This window comes from Carcharodon carcharias, chromosome 14 (genome assembly GCF_017639515.1).
Source record: "Carcharodon carcharias isolate sCarCar2 chromosome 14, sCarCar2.pri, whole genome shotgun sequence".
Taxonomy (NCBI): Eukaryota; Metazoa; Chordata; class Chondrichthyes; order Lamniformes; family Lamnidae; genus Carcharodon; species Carcharodon carcharias.
The window spans coordinates 31391480-31417763 of NC_054480.1; the positions used below are offsets into that span (position 1 = coordinate 31391480).

The following is a 26284-nucleotide window of genomic DNA, read 5'->3' on the forward strand; positions in this document are numbered from 1 at the left end:
CTGGAGGTGTGCAACTTTCATTCAGATGGGAGATGGTTATTCTGGTTTATACTATTCAAGTAGTTTGATTGGTAAATGGTTAGCATTTCTGAAAGATGCATACTTCTATTTTAATTATCACAAAATATCACAGGAAGGAAGCTTGGTTTAGAATAGTTACATCACAGAATGTCATTTAGCTCGAGCCCATGCAGCTCCAACAGCAACTCAACTGGTCCCACTTTCCCACCCCTTGTCTGTAGCCCTCAAATTTCTCTCTTCAGGTACTTATCCAATTCACTTTTGAATGCCCCCAATTAATTTGCTTGCACCATACTCTCAGGAAATGCATTGGGTCCTAACCACTCACTGCGTAAGTTTTTCTCCATTTTGCTGTTACTTCTTCTGCCAATCACCTAAATCAGTGTCTACTGGAACTCAAGCCCTCCACTAGTGGGAACAGTTTCCACCTATGGTCTAGACCCCTCATGATTTTGAGCACCTCTATCAAATCTCTCATGTTGCTGCACACAGGACAGGACTTTCAAGCAGCAGGTGTGCGACACAAACCAATAGGAGTTGAAGGGAATTCAGGTACAAGACTCAAGTGTAAGAACAAGCTTCAGAATCCAAGTATAACAGTATAACCAAATCCTTGGCTGTCAAGGGGTGGGGACAAATTAATGGCATCAATTTCTTTAGTACTTCATACAGCTAAATCACATTGTCTATTGGTCTCTGTTACCAACATTGCTACCTTAACTAGTCATGATAGCTCAGACACCATTGCTGCAACACCTACTAGAGGTTATTCTGAAATTCAATTATGACTTCATTTAGGATTTATAGAAGTTGCCGCTTACTGGGATCTCCTGGAATTCCCATTTTCATCTCCTATGATTTGGATCTGAGCTAAAATTCTCAGCTCCATCCAGGATAGTAAAGCCTTAAAAGTCCTAACATTTGCCAAAGAAAGGCTACTTGAATATAGCCTTCCGTAATGGACAAAATATTAGAAGGCCACTTTTTTTTTCCCCACAATGACCCAGTGAAGATTGAGATTAGTGAAGACTATACTCTTGGAGGAAGAAAGTTATTTGTGTGCTGTTCATCATAGAGGTGGTGCATTTCTACTGCTAGATCTTGTTTTTATCAAACCAAATTGAGGTAGGATATTCAGTTAGATATCTAGAACAGCTGGTGTCATAGACAAATGTTACATATTTCAGGTCTGAGAATTCTCCAAGGAAATAAAACGGATTTGTTTGAGAGAATTCTCCTCCTAGTGAAGTAATTTGAAGAACTGCTGCAACAGTTACATTTATCTCAGCAGCTCAGAAGATGGCAATCAGAAGCAGCACATTGTTCTTTCACTCATTCAACACATCTACTTGCCATCAGTAATCCGCCATCAGTTTAGAAGCTGGTAAGAGGTGAATATTTTTTAGGAATGTGTAACGGAAGTAGCTTACGACTTCAGCTGTTTTTTCTTAAAATTGAGGAACTGACAGATTTTCCTGCTGGAACCAAAGCTTCCTGAAATATCAAAATATGTACAGAAGTTCACAATTAGAATTTATTCAGACGTTTTGTTTGGAAGAGTAAACCCCACCTCAGTGCAAAATTATAAACTTAAGTGTGTTTGTTTATAATGTCATATTGCGATTTATACTGAAATACTTATAAAGGACTCTGATGGCCCTCCCTAGACCCAAGGGCATAGTGACATACCAAGATTACAGCATTGTTTGTCATCCTTAGATTGGTGCTTGTATGAGCTTTTCACATCTCCAGACTATTCCCTGTTTGACCTAGACTCAAGAAAATTTCTTCCTGGTCCAATAACCTTCAGAGGTTTTCATAAACCATTAGGTGGTGAGGATGAGCATCACTGAAGCCAAGTTAACATCTTAGCAAATAAGACCTCTCCTTAAGCTCTAATGAGTTTGGAACGTATTTCATATTCTAGTAACTCTACAATATTGCAATACTATTACATTATTCGCTAAGCGTGTTACTGGGAAGTATACACAATATTTTGCACAAACCTTAATGTTGGGTTTTAGCAACAAAATGAAGCAAGTCCATTTGAGCTATGACTTGAATAAAAATATTGACAAAGCCAAGCCCTTCAGAATTAGGATAAACGAGAAAACCCTTACAACACGGATTTTCCAACAGAGCAATATGCAACGTTTATACTTCGCAACAATAATTCTTGATCAAGCAAGGAGCCAACAGAAAAATTGAGGGATATTCAAGACAGGGCAATGAGACTGACCGAATTGCTGCACGGAGAGACATGGACTCAATGGGCTGACCTTCCGTACCATAAATGACTAAGTGGAGAAGGGTCAGCTAGTTGGTAGGAAATTCTTAAAAGAGACAGTGTCCATGTAGGACCACTCCCCCACCCCCTCAAATATCTATGGCAGATGAATATTCTAGATGATTTAGTTAATCAATTCACCAGCCCCAAAACATGACAAAGATGATCATTTTTTGTTAGGTTGCTTTGACCAAAAATGTAACAGATCTATAGTATGACAGAATTGTTTTCAAATTATTTTTCTCTAAAACCATTACTAGACAAAGTATAACCACAAAATGGTGGCAAGTAAATGACAAAATACATCTTAGATTGGTTTTTAATAATTTTCAATATACAAAAGATGGGTATTTTATTTGTAACACTAAAATAATGGACAAATTTCCAACTAGGAAGGAAATAGAGGCAGAGAAAAATCATATTTCCATAATGTAGCCCAATTAACCTCCTTTCTGGTTCTAATCTTTAGTGAATAAACTATCAACATCAGAACAAATGCAGTGATTAGCTTTAAATATTACAACTGATCAAATTAAATTAGCAATAAACTATTCTTTAGCAATGTTCTATATTTAATCAGAATATTTTAAAAATTATAAATGTACCAACATTTCCAAGACAATTTTGTTGAAATATGAAACTTTATTGTTAGTAGAAATTGATTTGAGTAGAAAAACACCCTGTAGTTTTAAGACCAAGTTTGATTTTTCTTACAGCATACTGAAATCTTAGGGCAGTAAAAGGAATAAAGGCCACAGAAGAATTCAGGAAATATTTTACCGCTGTAGTTACAACCACAATGGGTAGTGGGAACTTTTGGCACCACAACGATTTCCTGCAGTTGATCCAATGTCAATTTCACCATACAAAGTTCATGCAAGGTATTTATAGCCAACTCATTTCTTGCACATCAAATGAACTGGCTTGCCACATACACACAACATATTTTGGGACACGCTATAACTATCAACATTCAACTGATAATGTATAAAGATCTGAACCATTCTATACACTTTCCATTACAGTGCAATTTACAGTCATTATCATGCAGTGATCATTCTATCATCAACCTGTTTAACACTGTCCAAGAGCATGTCTGCTTTTAGTGGTGGCAAAAGCATCAAGGTGTTACAATAGCACTCTGAAGGACCTTCAAGAATTTCCACTTCCACACCTGCAAATACTGCTCAGATGTAAACGTGTAGAAGCAATCATTGTTAAATATGGACTGAAACTTCTGCAAAGTGCACTTATTTAGAAAGGAGGTACATTTTAATTTTGCTTACACTAACAAAACAAAGCTCTTTTGACTTTACAGAAAATAAGAGTGTCTTTTCCTTTGTGGATGTGCACATGCACACATGATTTTTGACAAGATATTCCAATCATGGGTATGCTGCATCCAAGTAATAAGTTTAATACTCTTCTTGTTCTTCAGGTTGTTCATCTGCTACATCTGGCACAGCAAATCCCTCCTGAAACAACAACGTTGAGGATTTAAGCAACATTCAAATTAGGCAGATCACATCAGTGAAAAGAGTTGAAAAGTTTGTCCCAGATTAGGATCTTCTATTTTCAACACAATGTATGTTATAATTAAATTTCCTTAAAATGTGGCACTTTAAAGCTTAACATATTTGTGTAAGCAAAAGAAAAGGGAATCTGAAATCATAAGCAGTAAAGATGCTCATAATTTAGCTTTGATTATATTTTCTCAGAATACAAACAAGCAATTTATTAACTTGTCTCAGAAACGAAACAGCATACATCCGCATGTTGGAAATTTTGTTCCTTCAGGGAATGAAGAGCCAAAAATAAATCAGAATCACCAATATCAATGCAGATAGTCTGGCTCTTGGAAACAGGAGACTCACTGTCTAGGTAATCAAACGGAAAAAGGCTGTGAGCAGGATGAAATGCAGAAATTAGAAAATGGCTTGAATTCAGGGTGAGTTGCTAAAATGAGGTAGCATAGCATCTTAATTCATTTTACAAATACAGGTTGTATAGATGGAAATTTACCTGGGTCACAGGTTTCTAGAAGAGACCTGAATGAATAACAATTGGTAGCAGTGGTGAAATACAGAGTTGAACTGGTGATGAAAGTGATATCAAATGGTTAGAATCGAAAAAGCAAATAGAACATAAACAGAAATAACGAAAAAAGTCCAAATGAAAAGTTGATGTTAAGTTGGCACAGTTGACAGCCAACAAGTGACTGAATGAGTTTCAGTTAAATTTCGAAGGATGTAGACATGAAGAGCAATGCTGGTAGGAAGAGATGGAACATGAATTCAAGGCCAACGAAAAAGAGAACAACATCAGCAAGTTGAAAGGGAAGAACGAACATCGTCACAGCCTTGTAATGGCACACAAAAGCACAAGTAGCAAGTGGTAAGGGGGTTTGCAAAACTTAGGGTCAACCATTTTCTTAAATCAAATCTAATTCCAAATTTTAAAGGGGCAGGTTGATAGTTGTGCCCCAACAGCTGAATTGTTAACTAATCATCACAAGTGGTACAAAAATGAACAGGAAGCCAACCTATAACACTAATAAGCAATAAGGCTTGTGTTCTTTCCTCAGATCAATCTTACTGGTAATATGAACTGTGCTCAAAGCTGATTTAACACGAGTCATACAGACAAAAAAAATGAACAAAGGATCTGAACAAAAAAGGCACTGGAAAGCAATGATATTAAAGACTACAAATATCTTTGACAATTAAGGTTAGGTGTGTAAAGCTCCCAAGCAGCTAGATCGTTTTATACCGAAAACAGATAAACCATTGCATGGATGAAAGATTGTTACAAAGATGAAGTTTATAAGATTTTTATGTTTGGGACTCTTTCTTTAATTTAAGGTAAAATGGAAGAAGTGGAATAAACGGTAGAATTTTGCCTGACAAGAAGCTTGGGTGGCTCAGTTGTTGGGGTGGCAGCTGATTTACTGGAAGGTGGTGCACAATATTCATACCTGTCTCTCAGGGAGGAGGGGCGTGAGCACGCATGAGCGGCAGCCAGTCCTGCACCAAGCTAAGAAAATGCTGCCTTTATTATTCACCACACTGTCAGTGAATGGGAACTTGTGCTCAGATTGAACAGACTAATTTTGTGAAGATTTAAACAAAACTGGAAGATTTGCTGAACTTTGTGTAGAGGGTGGAATCTCCAGGGTAACTTCGAAAATCAACCCTAGGATTAGAAGCTACCTAGATGGAAAAGGAAGCAGGCCATCAGGAATGGAGAACAGCTTTGAATTGATTCCGGAAGGAAAAAATGCCCAGTAAAGGGACAATGTAACATATAAGCCATGGCACAGGGGATTTTCGGTTGTTTTTAAAAATTAAAGGGAGAAAACGTTTCTGTAGTCTAGAATTTAAATTGACTAAACATTATTTTTGTAGCCAATGTTGTTTTTAGTGTGTTTGATACAACAGAGGTTATGTGATATTGCGGGAATGCAGTAAGCCAATGAGCAAGGATAGTTTATTGAAGTAGCAGATGGAGAGGCAAGATAGAACCTAAGCTTCTGCCATGAGAGCAAGGTGGAAAGGGGACTCAGTAATCTAGTTGCAGGATTGCAAGGATAACATGGGGCTTTATATTGGCACTGGCTCACCCAATGCATTAAATGTGGGGCAATAATGTTGCACGCTGTCAGGTCTGCCAACCACAGGGCTTTACTTCTATTGGGTGGGTTTCCATGCAGCTATCAAACTCTCAGGGTGTGGAAGGATCAGAAATCAGAGTGATGGTCCAGCATGCACAATACCCAATTGGGAGGATGTAATTCAGTTTGGGATTTAACATTTTCTTCCATCTCCCAGAAAGCAATTAAAAATATTATTTAAAACGTCCTATTACAAAGTCAAAGTTTTAACCATGGTTCAGATGGTAGTACTCTTGCCTTCAGGTCACCAGACTGTAGTTCAAGATCCACCCCGGAACTTGAGCACAAAATATAAGCTGAACTCCAGTGCAAATACTGAGGAAGTGCTGCACTGTTGGATGTGCTGTGTTTTGGATGAGATGCTAAACCAAGGTTCCATCAGCCCTCTCTGGTGGACTGATCTGGTGAATGATAACACAGCACTATGTTGAAGAGCAGCGGGAGAGTTCTCTCTGGGATCCTGGCCAATATCACCACAAAAACAGATCATGTGGTCATTATCACATTGTGATTTGTGAGAGCTTGCTGTGTGCAAATTGGCTGCCAATTTTCCTACGTTACAACAGTCACCACATTTCAGAAGTACTTCATTGGCTGTTAAAATACTTTAGGATGTCCTGTGGTCGTGAAAGGCACTATATAAATGCGAGTTTTTTTTCCCATAAAGACAAGGGCCTAGAATTACCACTATGTTACACTGGTGTTTTCAGTGCAGTTCACCTGAAATCAGCTAAACCTGCACAAAGTTTGAGGAGTTTCAAGTGCAAATTATGTGCAGCGCAAATTGAATTTCTGCAACCTTTGACACCAATTTAAAACATTGTGCTGGAAGCTGAACCCATCCACAAACTGGCAAAGCCCCTAAACAGAATTAATCACAGGGTGCGCTTCCACTAAGTGCATCTGTTTGCAGGCTTTCAAAGAGGCTTATAAGTATTTACTGTGAAACTGACAACTGTACACCAATGACTCTAGTTAATGGTTTGGTATTTTAAATCATTTTCAGTTATTTAAAATCAGGTTACTCACAGGTGGTGGAGTAACGCTCATTAAAATGCATTTCAAACTAATTTTAGTTGTATTAGTAAAATTGCAGCAGGCTACCACTTAAATAAAGGATTTTTTTTAGTTGAAAAAATTATATTCTAAGCACTGTCCAATTACCCTGGTTCACAGAAGATTTTATGTTCAGCGAAACGCTGGTGAGTAGAAAAAGAGCATCACACAAAAACCAAGATTTGTGCCTGGATTACTGAATGTACCTAAAGTGCAAACTCTACTCCATGTTGTATAACTGAAATAAAATAAGTGAATCTAATCTTAATTGTTCTGTACCTTCACCATCAGGGAATAAAGCAGTTCAACAATATACATTATGTCTGGTCTCACTAGGTGCTTATACAATCCCCCTTGAGATTGAAAAAAAAAGGACTTGTAAAAGATACAAGGATCTGGGCCAGATCACATTGTTGAGCAATGCTATTATACAAGTAGACACACAAAGCAGTGAAAGTTGAACCCCATAAAACCAAGACTTTCAGATCACTTAAAAGCAATTGATGCCGCTGAACCCAAGAAGGTATCTATGACAGGTCTGAATTTGTAACAAGTAAATAAATTTCTAAAAGGTTTGTCCAGAGCAAATGTTTTATTAATGTGCCCTATTTGAATTTCACTGCTCATGACAAACTACTCAAGTTTGGGTCTTATGCCTTCACAGCTACATTGCCCAATCCCACCCATTTATACCTAATCATTTTTAATGTATACCTTTAAAATAAAATTCAGTTAAGAAAAACATATGCAAACTAGTTTGTGCACACATAACAACTTGGTCTGTGTTCATATTTATTCAGGACCCCTGAGCTAACATCAGCTAGCCTAAACCTAAATTGGTACTTGAGAAACTAAAGTACAATTTTCTTTTCCAGTGCTTAGATATTTTTTTATTTAAATCCAGGTCCTTACTTCAATTTAAATAATTTTAAACTTAAAAACGGAGGTAAACTTTTCTTGGGAAAATAGCAATTCAAGATATAGGATAACTCAGATACTCTCCACCACATGGTCAATCCATTATAAAAGTTCTTGGGCATATACACTGAGAAGTCAAACTAATACAGAAGAAAAAAAGTTCTTACGTCTGTTGCATACAAAATCTCCACAATCCGCTGGATCACTGGATCGTTATCTTGTTCATTTTCTTGGCAGATTAATTCAATATTTCTCAGTTTCCCAAAATAAAAGTCTCTTTCCTTTTCAAGGTCTTCAACTGTAATTTTTAGTACATTGATCTGTGCAAGCATAGAACATTAACAGTAATAATGCAGTGATACTTTCATTTCAAATTCAAACCAATTGAACTTTAAAAAGATAAAATAAAGGTTCATTCTGAAACATAAAACCAAATTTTACATCAATTAGACAAACAGGCAAGAAAACGCTCTCTTATTACCAAAATAAACTGGAGCATCTATACTGTGCTATGAAATTTACCTCATTTTACTCTGTAACTAAGTAAAAGCTTGCTCTATAGACCAAGTATGATTAACACACTTTACACAGAACATCTCTGCTACTTCAAAAATAATCAATCTCTGGCGATAATCCTGGGGGATTTTAATCCACAAATAGACTGGATAAAAATCAGGTGGGAAAAGGTAGCCTAGATGAGGAGCTCATAGAGTGTTTCAGGGATAGCTTCTTAGAGCAGCACATTCTGGAGCCAACAGAGAACGGACTATATGGACGGTATTGTGCAATGAGACAAGATTAATTAATTATCTCATTGAAGGTGCCCCTAGGTAGCAGTGATCATAATATGATTGAATTTTACATTCGGTTTGAGGGAGAGGAGAGTAGGTCCAAGATTAATATTTTAAACTTAAATAAGGGCAATTATGAGGGCATGAAAGCAGAACTAGCTAAAGTGAACTGGCAAATGAGATTAAGAGATAGATCAATAGGGATGCAGTGTCAGAGATTTAAAGGGATATTTCAGAATACTCAGAATAGATACATTCTAATCAGAAAGAAAAATTGCAAGGGGTGGATCCACCATATGTGGTTAACTAAAAAAGTTAAAGCTAATGTCAAACTTAAATAAAAAGCATATCATTGACAAGGATGGGCAGCAGCTCAGAAGACTGGACAGAATATAAAGAATAGCAAAGATTAATAAGGAGGGAAAATTGGAGTACGAGAGAAAGCTAGCTAGAAATATAAACAGAGATTCTAAAGATATTTAACTAAAAGAGTTAAAGTGAACATTGGTCCTAAGAAAGTGAGTCTGGGGAATTAATAATGGAATATAAGGAGATGGCATATGCATTGAGCAGGTATTTTGGATCAGTCTTCACTATAGAGGATACAAGAAACATCCCAGAAATAGCCAGAAATCAAGAATTGGAAGGGGGGGAGGAACTCAGAAAAATTACAATCACCAGGGAAGTGGTACTTAGCAAATTGTTGGAGCCACAGGCTGAAAAATCCTTGAGTCCTGATGGATTTCATCCTAGGGTCTTAAAAGTGGCTAGTGAGAGATTTGATACGTTGGTTTTAGTTTTCCAAAATTCCCGATATTCAGGGAAGGTTCCATTAGATTGGAAAATAGCAAATGTAACTCCTTTATTCAAAAAGGGGAGACAGAAAGCAGGAAACTACAGGCCAACTAGCTTAACATATTTCATAGGTAAAATGTTACAAGCTGTTAAAGACACTATGGCAGGGCATTTAGAAAAACTCTAGGCAATCATGCAGAGTCAACACGGTTTTATAAAAGAGAAATCATGTTTAACCTATTTATTGGAGTTCTTTGAAGGAGTCACATGTGCTTTCGAAGTCCAATAGAGGTGGATGTACTGTACTTAGATTTCCAAAAGACATTTGATAAGGAGCGCACGAAAGGTTATTGTGGAAAATTAAAGCTCATGGTGTAGGGGGTAACATATTGGCACGGACAGAAGATTGGCTAGTTAACAGGAAACAAAAAATAGGCATAAATGTAGTCTTGTTCTGGTTGGCACGATGCAACCAGTGGTGTGCCACAGGGATCAGTGCTGGGGCCTCAATTCTTTACAATTTATATATATGACTTGGACAAAGGGACCGAAGGTATAGTTGATAATTTGGTGAAGGAACAAAGATAGGTAGTAAAGTAAGTGAAGAGGACATAAGGAGGCTACACAAAGGAACATAGATAGGTTATGTGAGTGGGCAAAGATTTTGCAAATGGAGTATATAATGTGGGAAAATGTGAAATTGCTCATTTTGGCAGGAAGAATAAAAAAAGCATATTATCTAAATGGTGAGAGATTGCAGAGCTCAGATTTCAATTCTACAGGGCACTGGAGAGACCATATCTGGAGTACTGTGTACGGTACTGGTCTCCTTATTTAAGGAAGGATGGAAATGCATTCGTAGCAGTTCAGCAAAGGTTTACTTGACTAATACCAAGAATGGAAGGGTTGTCTTATGAGGAAAGGCTGGACAGGCTAGGCTTATATCTGCTGGAGTTTAAAAGAGTAAGAGACGACTTGACTGAAACCTTTAAGATCCTGAGGGGTATTGACAGGGGGTGTGGATAGGATGTTTCCTCTTATGGGAGAATCTAGAACTAGGGGTCACTGTTTAAAAATAAGGGTCATCCATTTTAATACATAGATGAGGAGAAATTCTCTCTCAGGGCAGTGAGTCTTTGGAACTCCCTTCCTCAAAGGCGGTAGAAGCAGAGTCTTTGAATACTTTTAAGGCAGAGGTAGATAGATTCTTGATAAGCAATGGAGTGAAAGGTCATTGGGGTAGGTAAGAAGTTACAATCAGATCAGTCATGATCTTATTCAATGGCTGAGCTGGCTCAAGGGGCCAAGTGGCCTACTCCTGCTCCTAATTTGGTAGGTTTGCATGGGCTGGTCTCCACCAAGTTATCTGATTGGACAGAGTAAGAAAGTAGTTTTTTTGGGGGGTGGTGGGGTTGGGAAAAAAGGTCTTTAAAACAGGTCTTTAACTGGACAACAGCAAAATACTACGAATGTTGGAAATCTGAAATAAAAACAAATAAAATGCTGGAAAACTGCAGATCCGGCAGCATCTGAGGAAAGAGAAAGTTAACGGTTAAGTCCAATAGAGGTAGAAATGGGATGGTTTTTTTTGCTGTTGAAAAAGATGGGGTGATGGAGGGAAGAGGTACAGATGGAGCAAAATAGGTCAGGGACAAGTTAAAGGGCAGTAGAGATTAAATGACAAAAATGTCATGAACACAAAACAAAGGGAGTGGTAATGATAGTATTCAAGTCTAAAGCTTTGGTCCACAGCAGGTGTTAATAGCTCAGCACTGAAAACAAAACATGATAGCAAGATTCAAACACATGCAAAAAAAAACTCAATCAATTGGGGGACATAGTTCATATTTTGATTTGTTGAACGCAATGCTGAGTCCAGAAAACTGCAAAATGCCTAATTGGAAGATGAGGTGCTGTTCCTTTGCCTTGTGTTGGGCTTCACTGAAACATTGTAGCAGGCCGAGAACAGAAATGTGCATGAGAGCAAGATGGCAAATTGAAATGGCAAGCGACTGGAAGGTCGCAGTCATGCTCGCGGACTGAGCAAAAGTGTTCCACAAAGCGGTTACCCTGTGTTTTGAATCCCCAATGTAGAGGGGACCGCATTGTGAGCAGCAAATTTGACACACTAAACTGAAAGAGATGCAGTACATCGCTGCTTCACCAGGAAGGAGTGTTTGGGGCCTTAAGACGGTGAGCAGAGAGGAGGTAAAGGGGCAGGTGTTACTCCTCCTGTGATTGCATGGGAAGGTGCCGTGGGAAGGGGGATAAGGAGTTAGGGGTGATAGAGGAGTGGACCAGGTGTCACAGAGGGAACTGTCCTTTCAGAATGCTGACAAGTGGGGAGAGGGTAAGATATGCTGGAGTTGATGGAAATGTCGGAGGATGATCCTTGAATACGGAGTAAGTTGGGATGGAATGTGAGAACAAGGGGAAGCCTATCGTGGCTCTTGGATGGAAGGGGCGAGGGCACAAGTCTGGGACTTTTAAATTGGCTTTACCATCTCAATTTGAAAGAGAAAAAAAATCACTAGGGTTGCAACCCTTGGGAAATCCAGCTGAAAATGAAAGTTTGTGGACTAGATTGATTGTGATGTCTCCAGTGATTAAATACACGAACACAGGGTGAGATACTAACATGGGACTAGTACCAGATGAACTACACTCCAAGCAAGGGGAGACGAAAACAAAATTAAAAGAATATTGGAAAGTTTCTCCAAGTTTATTCAACAAATTTTGAATTTGGTTTCAGCATAATTTTGTTCTTGTGATTCACCGAAATGAAGGAACTTAACGATCTTTACCTACAGAAGTCACATTAGAAAAATATGATCTTGGTCTAATTTGTCAATTTGTAACAGAAGCACTCTCTTATTTAAGTATATATCTATTTAGTCTGTAAGTATCTGGACTTCCGGTCAAGTTAACTCACTATTAAGGTAATGCAGCCAAGTGAAATACATCAATGAAGTAAACTTTTTTGTCTATGCCACATTATTGAATGCAACATTTCTCCTCTCAACCCAGTTTTACAGACTACAACCTTCGTTAACCATCATGTGCATGCTTTTCTTAGGACTGCAGTCTATCTGCACACAATATATGTATAATAGAAAAAAAGTGACCAAACCCTTCATGAAATACCTGGGGCTGGATTTTCCCCTCAGCGATTTGGGGGCGGGGCCCCCATCGCAGAGGGGAAAATGAAGCGGGATGACGTTGGGAGGAATCCCTGACTTCATCCCGGTCTCTTTAAATTTTTACGAAGGCGGGCAGACAGCGAAATCAGCTGTCCACCCCCCGACCTGTCAATGGCCAACTGAGGCCATTGACAGGCTCATTAATATAATTAAAGACCTTGCCCATCCAAGTTTAAGGCTGGCGGGCAGGCCAGGATCCCCAGCGGGCTTCTGATTATTCATGAAACATCATCCACCGGCGGGATGAAGTTTCATGTCCGTTTTCTAAATATTTAATAAATTGTGTTTATTATTAAAATGTCCCATCTCCTGTGACATTGTCACGAGGGGGACATGTTAATAATTTCAATATTTATCTATTTTTAGGCTTTTCTTACCTGTCACAAATCTCCGAGACAGGACTTTGCCTCAGGGAGCAGTGTGTTCTTTCGCGCGCATGTGCGAAAGAGTGCACTTTGACAGTTGGGGATTCCCTCCCACCCTTAATTGGCCTGCCCACTCAAAATGGCAGAGGGCCCCATTTCAGTGGCGGGGGTCGGCTGTCCGCCTGCTGCTGAGCCGGTGGGGCCCGCACGCCATCCAAGGGCGAAATCCTGCCCCTGGAACCCAGGCCACTAAAGTTAGCTATTTCAGATTATTTTATTGAAGATATCATTGGAAATTGAGCAAAACAATGTGAAACATTCTACTAGAGACAGACTTCCTCATCAGTTGATAAATGCACAACCACTGAATTCAGTCGCCACATTTTACAATCAATCATTAGGAAGGGGAGGACAACAAATAACTAACTAAATATGCTTAAACTATTGCTAGAATAGGAATGCAATTTAGTGAATTTGAATGTCAATATGGGGCCAAAATACAATATGTTGAACTGAAAATAAACATTCCAAGTTGAATGACCTCAGGGGCACTGCAGTCTTCCTTAACCCACAAAATAAGGATATATGGCTGCCAGTTAATTTTCAAAATCCATCTAAACTACCAGGCTACTTTAGCCCACAATTCGGACAGCCCAGGAAGGTTAAGTGTCTCCTAGTCTGAAAGTAGTGTAGAATGTGCACCAAGCTCCAGTAGGAGTTATAAAAGATATGCTCACAGTTTTTAAGCAAGTGTGCTTTTAGAAGCTCAAGGTGGCTTTTACATAACCAACATGGTTTTCTTACAAAATATAATAATAAGCTCTTAGCCTCTAAATTCTCAGCCATATATACTTGCCGTGGAACACTTTGACCTGCTGCCCTGGATTCTAAATCAAGGATGCCCGAGAATGTTTGAATAATATTACCTGCATCAATTTAAGTGAAATCCCTGACTGAGGTAATTACACCTTGGCTATACTAATCTGGATAGTTTACAGAAACTTATTCTACTGTGTCTCACACAATGACTTTACAAGGAGGTTGAGAATATAACCTGTTGCTCTAGTTTTACACTTTATCTGCCTTTCTGTTGGAAAAGGCACACTTCCATACTTTTTCTCAGCACAAAATGGTGGGGGCCTGGAAAAGGAAAAAAGTTAAATCAGAGTGAACCCTAATCTATCCTAAAGGATTTTAATAAGGATCCTAATATGATAAATCAGGACCAATTGCTCCCATCATAACTGGGGATGTTAGTTTCCCCACATTAATTTATGTCAAGATCAGATATCAACAAAGTCCAGAAGTTAAACCTGGAGGCACCTATGGAGTAATTACATCAAGAAGTGAATTTACTCCTCAAACTATCAGGTAGTTGAGTGTTACATATCCACTACATGAGAAAAAACGCTGACAGTCATCACTCTGCAAAAATAGAAAAAGTTACAGTTTGAGTAATACTTAGAACACAAAAGTGCTCAAAATGTAATAAAAACTCATTATGTGAAGACTACATCGGAAATTGCTGCTTACAATAGGAGGGTAAAATTAAGGGTGCAGTTCAGAGCTAAGCTTTGTATATAAACCATGTGTAGTAAAATACCACCTTTTCTAAGCAGCTAAGCAAGGAGGCAGTTTCTTAAAGCGAGTGTCCTGAGAGGATTCAGCAAGATCCAAATGAAAAGAACCAACCATATACAAGTTTATATAGAATCTAGAACCTCCAGTTCACAGGACAGCTGTTGCACCTGTACCAGAGCTATCCACTAACATTTTTCTGTGCCCATGTCCTACACCTTTTATATTTTTAACATAACATAAAAGGGAATTTGATGAATAGACACAAGTGCCTGCCTTTACCATTTTGGTAAAGCATTCCATATTCTAATAACTTAATAAATTAAAGATCTGCTTTCTTACTGCCTCCTTCATGCTATCAAGGATAATCTTGAAGCTTATGGGCAGAATTTTTCCACCAGTGAGTTGGGGGTGGGGCCCAATTGCCGACACAACGTCCTGTCCCATTTAAATATTCAGGAAGGTGGGGGGACAGCGAGATCAGCTGTCCGCCCGCCGATCTATCAATGGCCAATTAAGGCCATTGACAGGGTAGTTAAATCAATTAAAGGCCCTGCCCGTCCAACCTTAAGGCTGGCGGGTAGGCCAGGAGTCCCAGTGGGCTTCTGAGAAAACATGAAACCTCATCCACCGGCGGGGTGAGGTTTCATGACAGTTTTAAAAAAAACTTTAATAAAGTTTCTGTGATATTTATTAACATGTCCCATCTCGTGTGACATTGTCACATGAGGGGGACATGTTAATAATTTTTTTAGTTTTCTATTTTTAAACTTTCAAAAACTTTCAGTGCTCTCCCTGGGGCAGCACTTAGTCTCAAGGATATGTGCAAAAGCACACACACTGACAACTGGGGAATCCCCCCTGCCCGCATAGCGCTTCCCGTCAGGTGGCCTGCCCACTTAAAATGGCGGCGGGGCCAGTTTCAGCTGCGGCGATCAGCTGCTTGCCCATTGCCAAGTCGGTGGGGCCCGCCCGCCCATCAAGGGCAAAATTCTGCTCTATGAGTTTAGGTTCAAGAGAAATGAGATATCCAATACAATTTCTATTTAAATCAAATTCCATAGTGTCTTGAAATTTAGAAGCATTCAAACACATGTAGATTCAATAAACTTAACACCAAAACTATATCACCTAAGAGTACTGAAAGACAATGTGTAATCACCTGTTGAGCTAGTTCTGCAACTTGTGCATCTCCATTTCCCACCATTGCAGGTCTTTTAGGTACACTGGACACAGGTTTTGGAGTAGTCGCAACTTTTTGTGTTGGATGAACTTTTTGAGTAACTGTAATATTAATATTCACAATCACAAATATAGGTTAGAATAGTCACATTCAAAAATATTACATTGTTACTAAAACAGTACTGATAATACACAATATTTCTTGTTTCCCAGTAGTTGAGAAGTTTAAGCCCACAGCTATCAAATGTGTTTGGTCTTAGTGGCATTTTATTTATTAACCTATCATATATTTTCTTTAGAAGTTTGCAGCTTAGATTACTTGCTCTTGTGTTGATGCTTGTATGCATGTACAGCATATCAGCTGCTGACATTTCAAGAGAGTTTTTCTGCAAAGTACATGTCTCAGATCGTACACATTGAACATCCATGAAGCTGTAATGTGATTCCCTCTCCGCCACCACTACCATCATTAGTCAATAAATTGCTTCATTATCCATACCTAGGAGGAGTAATTTTAGTTGAGCTGCAAGATTAATACCTCACTTAGTGGCCATCATTTGAAGACTAGAACCTGGACAACCCACTCATGCAATTAATAGAAACAGGCAAGAATCCCTGCTTTCTATTGGCAAAATAATTTTGGTGAGGAATGGTGAACATGATAAAGGCAAATATACGTACAAATTAAGTGTTAATAAGTGGAGAAACAGTGCACAAAAAGTAACCTTACCTCCAACTAAAACCAAAAAAATGCAACCAGTGAATGGGAGTTGAGTTTAGATAGCAACAAAATGCACTTTCAATTCAGGCTCGACACCTTCACTATACCTACCAAGGAGGTGATTCCAATTTTTCAGTTCATCTTCAAAATATGTTAAGATTGATTGGAAATCATAATGGTAGCACAAGGGTAGACAGCAAGTTTGAGATCCATATGGATGGATAACCCATGCTTTCATAACCAATAGTATTTTCAGGATATTCAGTGGAACATCAATTATCCATGCTTTCAAGGAGTTAGAACTCATTTAAAAATAATCTAATTTGCATATCATGCCCCAGAGCATCAACTCCCCCAGCAGCACTCCCCACATGGGCTTATGCTGTGCATGTAGGTGAAAAAATGTAGGTAGTGTTTTTTGGCCTGCAATGCTAAGGGGTTGGTGGTGGTGATGGTGGGGCAGGGTGGAGTGGTTCTAAGAGCATTTCATCTTGCACACTATTATCTTTTATTACAAAACAAATAAATGTCAATTCCATAAATCTGTCAAAATCTGCAGTACCTAGCCTTTTCATGGCCAGTCTTTCTTCCCTCCCCATATATTTTAACAATTATTCCATGTTTAATAAATTCACTTCCTTTTTCTACTATCACTACACATAAATACTTGTCCCAACAGTCCTTTCCAATTTAATTTGAGTCAAATTGTCAATTTTTTTTTATTCCTCAAATTGCTAGTACAATCTGGAGTCTACCAATTTTCATTATTAGATTGCCGGGGCGGGGGGGGGATATTTCCTCTATTTGATGGTTAATTGGGGTTCCACTATAATTATGCCTTAGTGTTGAGCCTGGATAATTGCTGCACAGTGTTTTGATTTAGTCCTGAACTCCCTCTTTCCTTCCCCCAAAAGTAGTGCAAATAAACTTCCACCTGCTGTGCTAAATAACTTGTGTTTAGGGAAACTTGCCTGGCAAGACTTGTGCTGAATTCCATGCTTACTTTCAACACCACTGTGCATACATAACATAATGCAAATACTTTTTTTCTGTAAGTACTAAAAGATTGTACCAATATTCGATCTTGTTACATTTGTTATAGAGAATGTTGATTTCAGAGTCTTCCTCTCTGGTGTTGTAGTATTTAGACTGTCATCTGTAATTTATAGAGCAGATAATTATCCGATAGAATAGCAAGGTGGCCCACAAATCTATGGCATATCCAAAATATGCCAGCAAATGTCAAGCGTCTCAATTTATTGGCACAAGGGAATGGGAATCCAGCTTTTAAATATGCTGGCCAAAAACTGGCATTAAGCCAGGAATTTGCTCCCATACAATGAAACATTTCCAAGAGAAATATTTTGCATTAAGATTCACTTGTGGAATTTATTCACATTTAAAAGAATTACTCATTTTTACCATTTAATTTTCAAGATTTAATGATGTACTGGTGTGCATGAAAATTTCAAGTAAATACATGAAAACAGGCAAGGATTAAAAAATTGAATCTTCTATAACTTTAGAGGAATTATATTAATAAAAGATTAGCAATAGAATGGATTTCAACAGGATGTTTAAAGGAAAGTTCATCTAAAGTACTCATTTTTTTCTTTAAATAGAAGAATCAGAAATCCTCAGACAATTAAAATATCTAAGTTGAGAGAGAGGTGGTACATTATAATTTATATTTGAAATCCTATATATCCCTTTTACCTTATTATGCAACCTAAAGCCCCTAAAATAATATAAGCAACAACATAACTATCTCATATAAGAGCACAAGAAATTATGGCAATCCTTAAGGGGAGATTCAATGTAAATTATAAATCTATACAATATTCAATGCCATATATCCCATAAACAGATGTTTCCTACTGCAATTGGTTTACACCCTTTCACAAAAGATTTTGGAAGCAGCAACAAAATCAACCCATAAAACCACAAGGATAAATATTATTTACATGTAGAATTCATGTGACATCTAGTGGCAAAGCACATAATCTTCTGCAATTTACAAAGACAACTATAGCCTAGATTTACTGAACAGAAAGAATAGGCCCTTCAACAAATTATACTCAACACTTATGCTTTCTATACATTTTAAAGATCACTGCAACATGCAATTTAAGTTGAACTACAAGTTTTTCACATGAATTTTAAATACATTAATATTTGAAACATGAACAACTTGAATTCAAGATGAAAGGCTGAGTACAACTGCTGAAACAATACACATTTTCCTGCACACTGCAATTTACGTTCACAAACTGTGCCACTAACAAAGTCAAAATGTCCCAGGACACTTCAGAGATGCATTACCCATAAAACTAAATGCTGAGCTAGATAGAGATTCTGGAGAGGTGGCTAAAAGCTTGGTTAAAGAGCTATGTTTAAGGAGTGTCTTAAAGGAGGGGAATAGGAAGGCAGAGAGGCTTAGAGGGGAAAGTCTAGAACATGGCCAACGTGGAGCAATAAAACTTGGGAATGCGCAACACTCCAGAATTGAAGCAGAGGGGTCAGGGTTGGTGGAGGTTACAGAGGTAAGAATTTTAAAAATTGAGATGTTTTTGTACCAGGGGGTCAATGTATGTTAGGGACCATTGGGATCATAGGATGAACAGGACTTGGTGTGAGTTAGGATACAGGTAGCAAGAGGTTTAGATGAGTTAATTTTTTTTTTACATAAGTGACTTTGGTTGAGGAATAAACAGGATACCAGTTAAATCATGTTATGTGATCACCGAGAGTGCAGAGTAGAAAGATCAGTCACACCTTAAAAGTTTCAACCATTTAAGTGGATGTATTGTTAAAACTTAAATGCCTTGTTGTAACATTAAGTCATTGAATTGTAACTTAGTAGCTTAATATAATCACCAATGTAAAATAACCGTCATAATGTATTTTCTTACTTTCCAACGTTTAAGTGCAAAACAGTCAATAATCCTAGCCTTGACACCTAGTTAGCAGTAACAATAACACATTAGATGTAGGCCATGTACTGTAGCACAATGCCAGCTGTGGCTCAGTGGTATCCATGCCTCTGAATCACAATGTTCCAGGTTCAACTCCAGCTCCAGGGCTTCAGCATAAATAAAGACTGTCACTCCAGTGCAGTAATGAGGAAGTGCTGCATTGTTGGTCATCATCACATTGCTGTTTGGGGAGTTTGCAGGGCGCGAATTGTCTGTGCATTTTCTAAATCACAACAGCAACTGCTCTTCAGAAGTACTTCATTTGTTGTAAAGTGCTTTGAGGCATCAGGTCATGGAAAGCGCTACATAAATCTCTTTCCCACTCCAGAAATTTTCTGACACTCTAGCACAGTACTGAAAGTCCCATCCTGTGTGCCTCGTGGGTGGGTCCCATGGTATTATTTTGAAGAGAATGGGAGTTTATTCCTTCATGTCCTGTTTAACATTTAATCCCTCTACCAACATCACTGCAACAGGTTATCTGGTCATTAGCACATTGCTGCATGTAAATTGGCTGCCACATTTCCAATGTCACAATAGTAATTAGAAGCATTTATTTGGCTGTAAAGCATTTTAGGACATTGAGGTTGTGGAAAATGCTACATAAACGCAAGATTTTTTAAATAAGACTAAGTCCACAGAAGTGGTTCTCTGTGCAGCACACCTCTTGAAAGTATCAATTCTCCTGTCCTAATTTCAAAGTGTCAAACTTAATTACCTAAAGGAAAAGAGTATCACAATTGTGCAAATGTGTTCAATTGAAACAGAAATAACATGGCAAATAAATTAGCAAAGTATCTAATGGAATATGGGTAAAAATCTGATAGTCTTGACCAATCACTGATACAGCACCCAACATACAAATTTATAGTGAAGAATAAGCTAAACCAGATAGGAAAGAGACAAATCCAAAATTGTTACCTTGCGTACTGCATGGATTGATCACCAATGCTTTATGAACAGTATACTGTTCAGTATACTGCTTAAACATGAAGTGCATCACCAAAAATAGAGGCAAGTAGGTTGCTTTTAAAATATTGCAGATAGGCTGCACATATATATGGCTAAAAAGGATATCCATCTGCTAATGTACCTTTTTAGAAGTGAGAAAACATCTAGCCTATTCAGCACCATCTTGATGGCATGGTTAAGCCTAAACAAAGGAATATCAAGGATGGCCCAGATCCTCCAGTCTCAGATCATCGGGGACCAGATGTATAACCCAAGATTCACATTGGGGCCCTGCAAAAGTCCTGTGGGCTGACCTCCATGTAAATTGCCCAGGAAGTTTGAACTTCCGACTGGCAATTCCCCTGGTCTCCAGGGCCATCAGCGGAAGTCTCCGAGTCTAGTTACAGTCTAAGACTTCAGACCATTCTGTGGGACTTGTCTGAATAGTTACCCAGGAAGATTTAAGACAGAAAAATCCTAGTCTAATTCCTTGTTAACTACAAAACTGACCCTCCCAATCACTCACACTGACACCCCCCCCACCACCGATTACCCTCTAACACCTGGCTACCCTCCCTACCCCTAACCTCACCCACCTACCCATTCATTAATTTTTATCCATTCACCCACATTCACACTGGACATTTAAATTTGTCAAACGACAGTTAGTGTTCTAAAAAATGGGAGTCCCTCGTCTTCACACTGACGCTGCAGTACTGCAATGGAGCTCTCTATTGGATGCTGTGCTTCACATTTCTGGAGATACTGGGCTCGGAAGGCTTGGCAAGAAACACGGAGCACATCTAGGCATGGAAAAGTTCGAACAATCTGAAGAGGATTAGCACTTCATGGAAGATCCGGGCCGTTATTATAGCAAAGCATATTTCAGAGCAACAGTGTGTGCTACTAACTTGCTCCATTTCAAAACCTTCAGAAAATTTATCTCAAATGGAGAAAATGCTTTTGCAAGTTGGAGGAATGGATAAGAGGGTTATTTCTATATTCAAAGAATTTTCCATCTCTATTCTACAAAAGGAAAACTATTAGCAATATTGTTTTTATGTTTGCAAAATAGAGTGAAGGTGCAAAATAGTTCCATCAAGATACTCCACAGTCTCCTGCAGCAACTCCACTGCTTTCAACTGGAGTTAGCTTTTCACAATAGCCTTAGGGCCAATCTGAAGCCCCAAAACCTTTTTTATATTAAAAAAAAATCGAAGTATACTACAGTACACAGATCATCAGTTGATAAAATCTACTAAAGCACTCAACTTTACCGCAAAATTGAACAAAACGACCTTGCGGTTGAAATACATAAAAAAAGCTTCATTAATCTGATGCCGATTGTTCATATAGACTATCACCACACAATCCATCTGCAGGACAACTTCCCAAAACAAATCCTAGAAAGCTGAGCAATAATCCCAATTCATATGAAACTATTTCCTTACAATTCTACCAACTCCATCATTCATGCTATGTCCAAAGCTTCACCAGCATCCTACAGGATAATGACAGTTGAAGTTAAGCTATGTCTAATTAGAAGTTCTCTCAAAAGATACTAGGAAAATGTTTGACCCAACAACCAAATCAGAAACCAAATAGCAATGAATACCAACTACTGGATCTCCAACATTATGAAGGAGCAATATAGAGAACAATGCCAAAATATTTCACACCACAAAGGAATACCTAATAACTGATGGCCTAATACACTAATATAACGGGATGACATTTGTAAACTGATATGAAGAAGTTTTCAGTCATTCTTCTGTGAAAAATAACATGCAGATTACAAGTAGGAACACTCATCAACTTCAAAATGAATCAAAGACTGCACATTCCAAGGTCTTCTCATGCAAAACACTGACAGATTTGGAGTGGTTTTTTTTGGAAAATGTCTCAAGTGTAGAAACACTTTTAGGTATAGCAGAAAAAGTAGTCATTCAGCTCACTGGGCCTGTGCTGGCTTTTTGAAAGTTATCCAATTAATAACACTCCCTTGTACAACTTTCCTCTTCAAGTAGCTACCCAATTCCCTTTTGAAAGTTTTTATTTAATCTGCTTTCACCACACTTACACGCAGTGCATTCCCAATCATTTTTTTTTCTCCTCACATTGCCTCTGGCTCTTATGTTAATTACCTTAAAAGAAACTAGCTTCCTCAATTCCTAGTTAGGTGAGGGCAGCTGAATCAAATACTAATTTTCACTGAAGTAGTGATACATCCATTAAAATACAGCATCATTCAATACTTTCTTCCTTGCCTTGTATAAATAGTTTACTAAGGCCATAAACACCACAAAGAGAGCATCCACAGCTTCAAGGAGCCTGACGTACTTCAGCTGCAGCAAAACTGAAATCCATCTAATTCAGGCTGCATACAATCTCGGAGATAAACACTGAGGGAACTTAATCAAGGCAGTGCGGATCTCACCTACCAGCAGGAGAACTGGAGAGAGATCTGCATTGCCTCCATTAGGCAAGGTCCACCATATTAAGTGCAATTCAGGCACTTCAGTGGCCACCTTCAGGTCTACCCTGAGATTAAAGGACCCGGGGGGCAGAAACATCCCCCGCCAAAGTGATGCCAGTGCAGACATCACCAGTGGGAGCAGTGGCAGTTGTCATTAATGCACCCACCAGAGGCCCAGCATGAATGAGGATACCCAGGCCAGAGGTGAGTGAAGGTGGGGCAGGGATCACAAGTGTGGGGTCGGAGGCAAGGGCAGGGTGGGGGCTCTCAGTGGCCCTCTCTCTTTTTGATAAGGCATGGAGTGCCTTTAAACAAGATACCAACACCCCACCTCTCCCCAAGGAGCACAACAAGGGCTTTTTGTTCAGGCTACCCGCATGGCAAATCCCTCATCCGCTGCTGGTTGAATAAGAGTGGCGGCAGGCTGTGGCCCTTAAGTGGGCACTGACTACTTAACTATTAATACTACCTCATTACACATTACTAGATCTAAAATAGCCTGTTCCCGGGTAGGTTCTGCAACCTATTGCTCTAAGAAACAATCCCTGATTAACTGTACAAATTCATCTTCTATTTTACCCCTGCCAATCTGATTTGTCCAGTCAAAATTAAAATCACCCATGACAATTGTAGCACCTTTCTTATAAGCCTTCGTTATTTTCTGATTTACACTTTATCCTACAGTGAAGCAGCTCTTCTGGGGCCTACAGATGACTCCCACTGGTGAATTCTTCCCTTTGCTATTCCTTATTTCCACCCAAACTGATTTCACATCACGATCTATTGCATCTATATCACTACTCCCCACCGCACTCAAACCTTCCTTTATTAACAAAGCCAACCCACCTCCTTTTCCTTTTTGCCTAGTTTTCTGGAACGTCAAATACTCTTGAATATTGAGCTCATAGTTTTGGTCACCCTGCACCACATCTCCGTAATAGCTATCAAGTCATATTCATTTATTTCTTTGGAGTCTTCCCTTTCTAGGAGTTATTGTAAGCAAAAGGAACCTTAGAAGTGACGTGAACAAGGCAGCTAACAAAATCTGAACCCACCATTTAAATGCCCGTGGAACTATTACAAGGAAATGATCTGAAATGCACAATCCCAGCCTATTGGTTGCAAGGAAAGACAGCTTATATTTTTTCCATTATGAATATAATGTGAATACCCAGGCACAGAAAATAAAATACACACTCATTCCAATTACCCCTAAAGCTTCATATAGTTAAATCTGTTTCTAGTACTTTTGTCAACCACAATTAAATTTGTAAAAGAAATACTTCTATACCTAGATCAATTTTGAATAAATACGCAATACACTTCCATAGTTATTCATTAAAAATATTGAATAAATTAATTAACTAAATAAAATGCAATACCTGTGGTTCCTGCACTGAGTGCTTTCTTAGGTTTATTAAAACCTTGGTCACCATGATTGGGTGGTGGACCTGCATCCTGACCTTGCCGGGCAAGTATGGGATCATAATCTTTCCCATCGTAGTTTGCGTCAAAGAATTTCTTGAACCATTGAACAAACTCAAAATTGTCTTGAAATTTCCCTTTTACTAGTTTATCAACAGGGATAATCTGAAAAATAGAGAAAATTAGACAAATTTTGCCTCCACTTTGACTTTTTTTTTTTACTAACTTTCCTTTTTTAAGCAGAACGAGATCAGATAATCTGTTCAGGATCAGGAGTGAGTGAAATTCACTAATGCCTACTTTTAGACGTAAACACTTAAAATCCAGCTTTTATTTCCATTTATAAGACAAAGCAATTAAACAACATGAATTCATATAAACACATTAAATACAGAAAATCATTCAGGAAGGAAGTATTAGGAGAGGTGACCAAGCACAATGAGTACTAAGAAGGATCTAAGAGGAAGAAGCAGATGGATAAGTTTATGGAAGATAACTCCAAAGCATAGAACTTAGACAGCTGAAAGCACAGCTGCCAATGATGCCACGAAGGGAGGGATGAATGGACCATTGGCCAGAGTGAGAGGAACAGAGAATTTTGAAGGGAATTATGGAGCTGGGAGAGGCAAACTAAGGAAGGGATTTAAACAAAAAAGATCAGAATTTTAAAATAGTGAGTTGGGAGCCAATGTAGGTCAGCAAGAACATGGGTGATGGGTGAGTGGGACTTGGTGTAGGAAAGGATACTTACAGCAGAGATCTGGATGAGCTGAAAATTACTGAGTGAAGGATAGGAAGTCAAAACTCCAAAGATAAGCATTTCAGCAGAATATGGGTTGGGGCAGATGTGAAAGCAGGGATGTTAGAAATGGAAGTAGCCCGTCCTTGTAATTGGGAGAACAGGCATTGAAGTTCAGCTCAGAGTATAAATGTATGCTGAGGTTAAACAATTTAACTCAACTCAAGACTAGGTTGGGATTTCAAATCAATGACAAGGCTATAGAAGGGCTAAAGGTGATAGCTTCCCAACTGTTATCTGGGTGAAATTACACTCATCAAAGACTGGCTAGCTTACAAGCAGTCTGACAATAAAGAGGCTGTGGAAGGGTTTAAGAGAAGTAATGCTTAGTTGAGAAACAAGTGAAAAGAAAATACAAAATTGCACTTGATTGCCATTTTCCAGTTTAACCAAAAATCAATTCATTTAAAAAAAACAATTTTCATTTAAGTTTCTTCAAGGAAGGGTATTTATGAAACTTTGTTAATTATTGCAACAAAATAAATACTGAACTCTTTCTCATGCATCCAGTAGCAGAAATCACGGTTACTCTATGATGACAATATAATAAACTAAAAAATGACCATTCAACTGAAGAGCAAGCAATTTATAATCCATAACTTACCTTGTCGACCCCCATTCTCTTAAAGGCTGCTTGCAAAAGCTTGAAATTGTGGATATATTCATGTTCCAATTTGGCTTGAAATTTCACTTTCTTCAGTCCAACACAACCAGGGAAAAGCATGTCCATAAACTGACAATATGCTGTACCTTTAAAATATAAATGTATTTTACAATTAAGGTTGCATTACATCCCTTGGGTGTCACAATGTTAAATTATCTATTATGTAAAGGAAAGATAATTTCTTTCCCCAATATTACTGTGGGATACTTTAAAGCAGGCTTGTTGAGGGCTGTGTGTGTGTGTGTGTGTGTGTGTGTGTGTGTGTGTGTGTGTGTGTGTGTGGATTAATTAAACTGCAGTGTCAGGCTCCAAGGTTTGAATCATCAAAAGGGGATTAGGTGTAAAACAGGCATTTAAAATGGAGATGGGTAAACTAGGATGAAGTCTCAGCAGATATAGTGTGAATGGAA

General features: G+C 38.5%; 1 protein-coding gene across 5 annotated transcripts in view; it reads right to left on the minus strand.

Moving 5' to 3' along the window:
- Window positions 1-2611: 2611 nt before the first annotated feature.
- Window positions 2612-26284, minus strand: part of mapre1b (microtubule-associated protein, RP/EB family, member 1b) — a 62054-nt gene continuing 38381 nt past the window's right edge. For 4 of the 5 annotated variants that reach the window (XM_041204932.1, XM_041204931.1, XM_041204933.1 and 1 more), the window contains exons 3-8: window positions 25815-25960; window positions 24369-24576; window positions 17657-17740; window positions 15844-15965; window positions 8120-8272; window positions 2612-3783 (exon numbers count right to left, since the gene is read on the minus strand). In XM_041204932.1, coding sequence (XP_041060866.1) covers window positions 3724-3783; window positions 8120-8272; window positions 15844-15965; window positions 17657-17740; window positions 24369-24576; window positions 25815-25960 — 773 coding nt within the window. In that variant the 3' untranslated portion in view covers window positions 2612-3723. The remainder of the gene's footprint in view (window positions 3784-8119; window positions 8273-15843; window positions 15966-17656; window positions 17741-24368; window positions 24577-25814; window positions 25961-26284) is intronic. The other variant, XM_041204935.1, reaches the window with a different exon arrangement.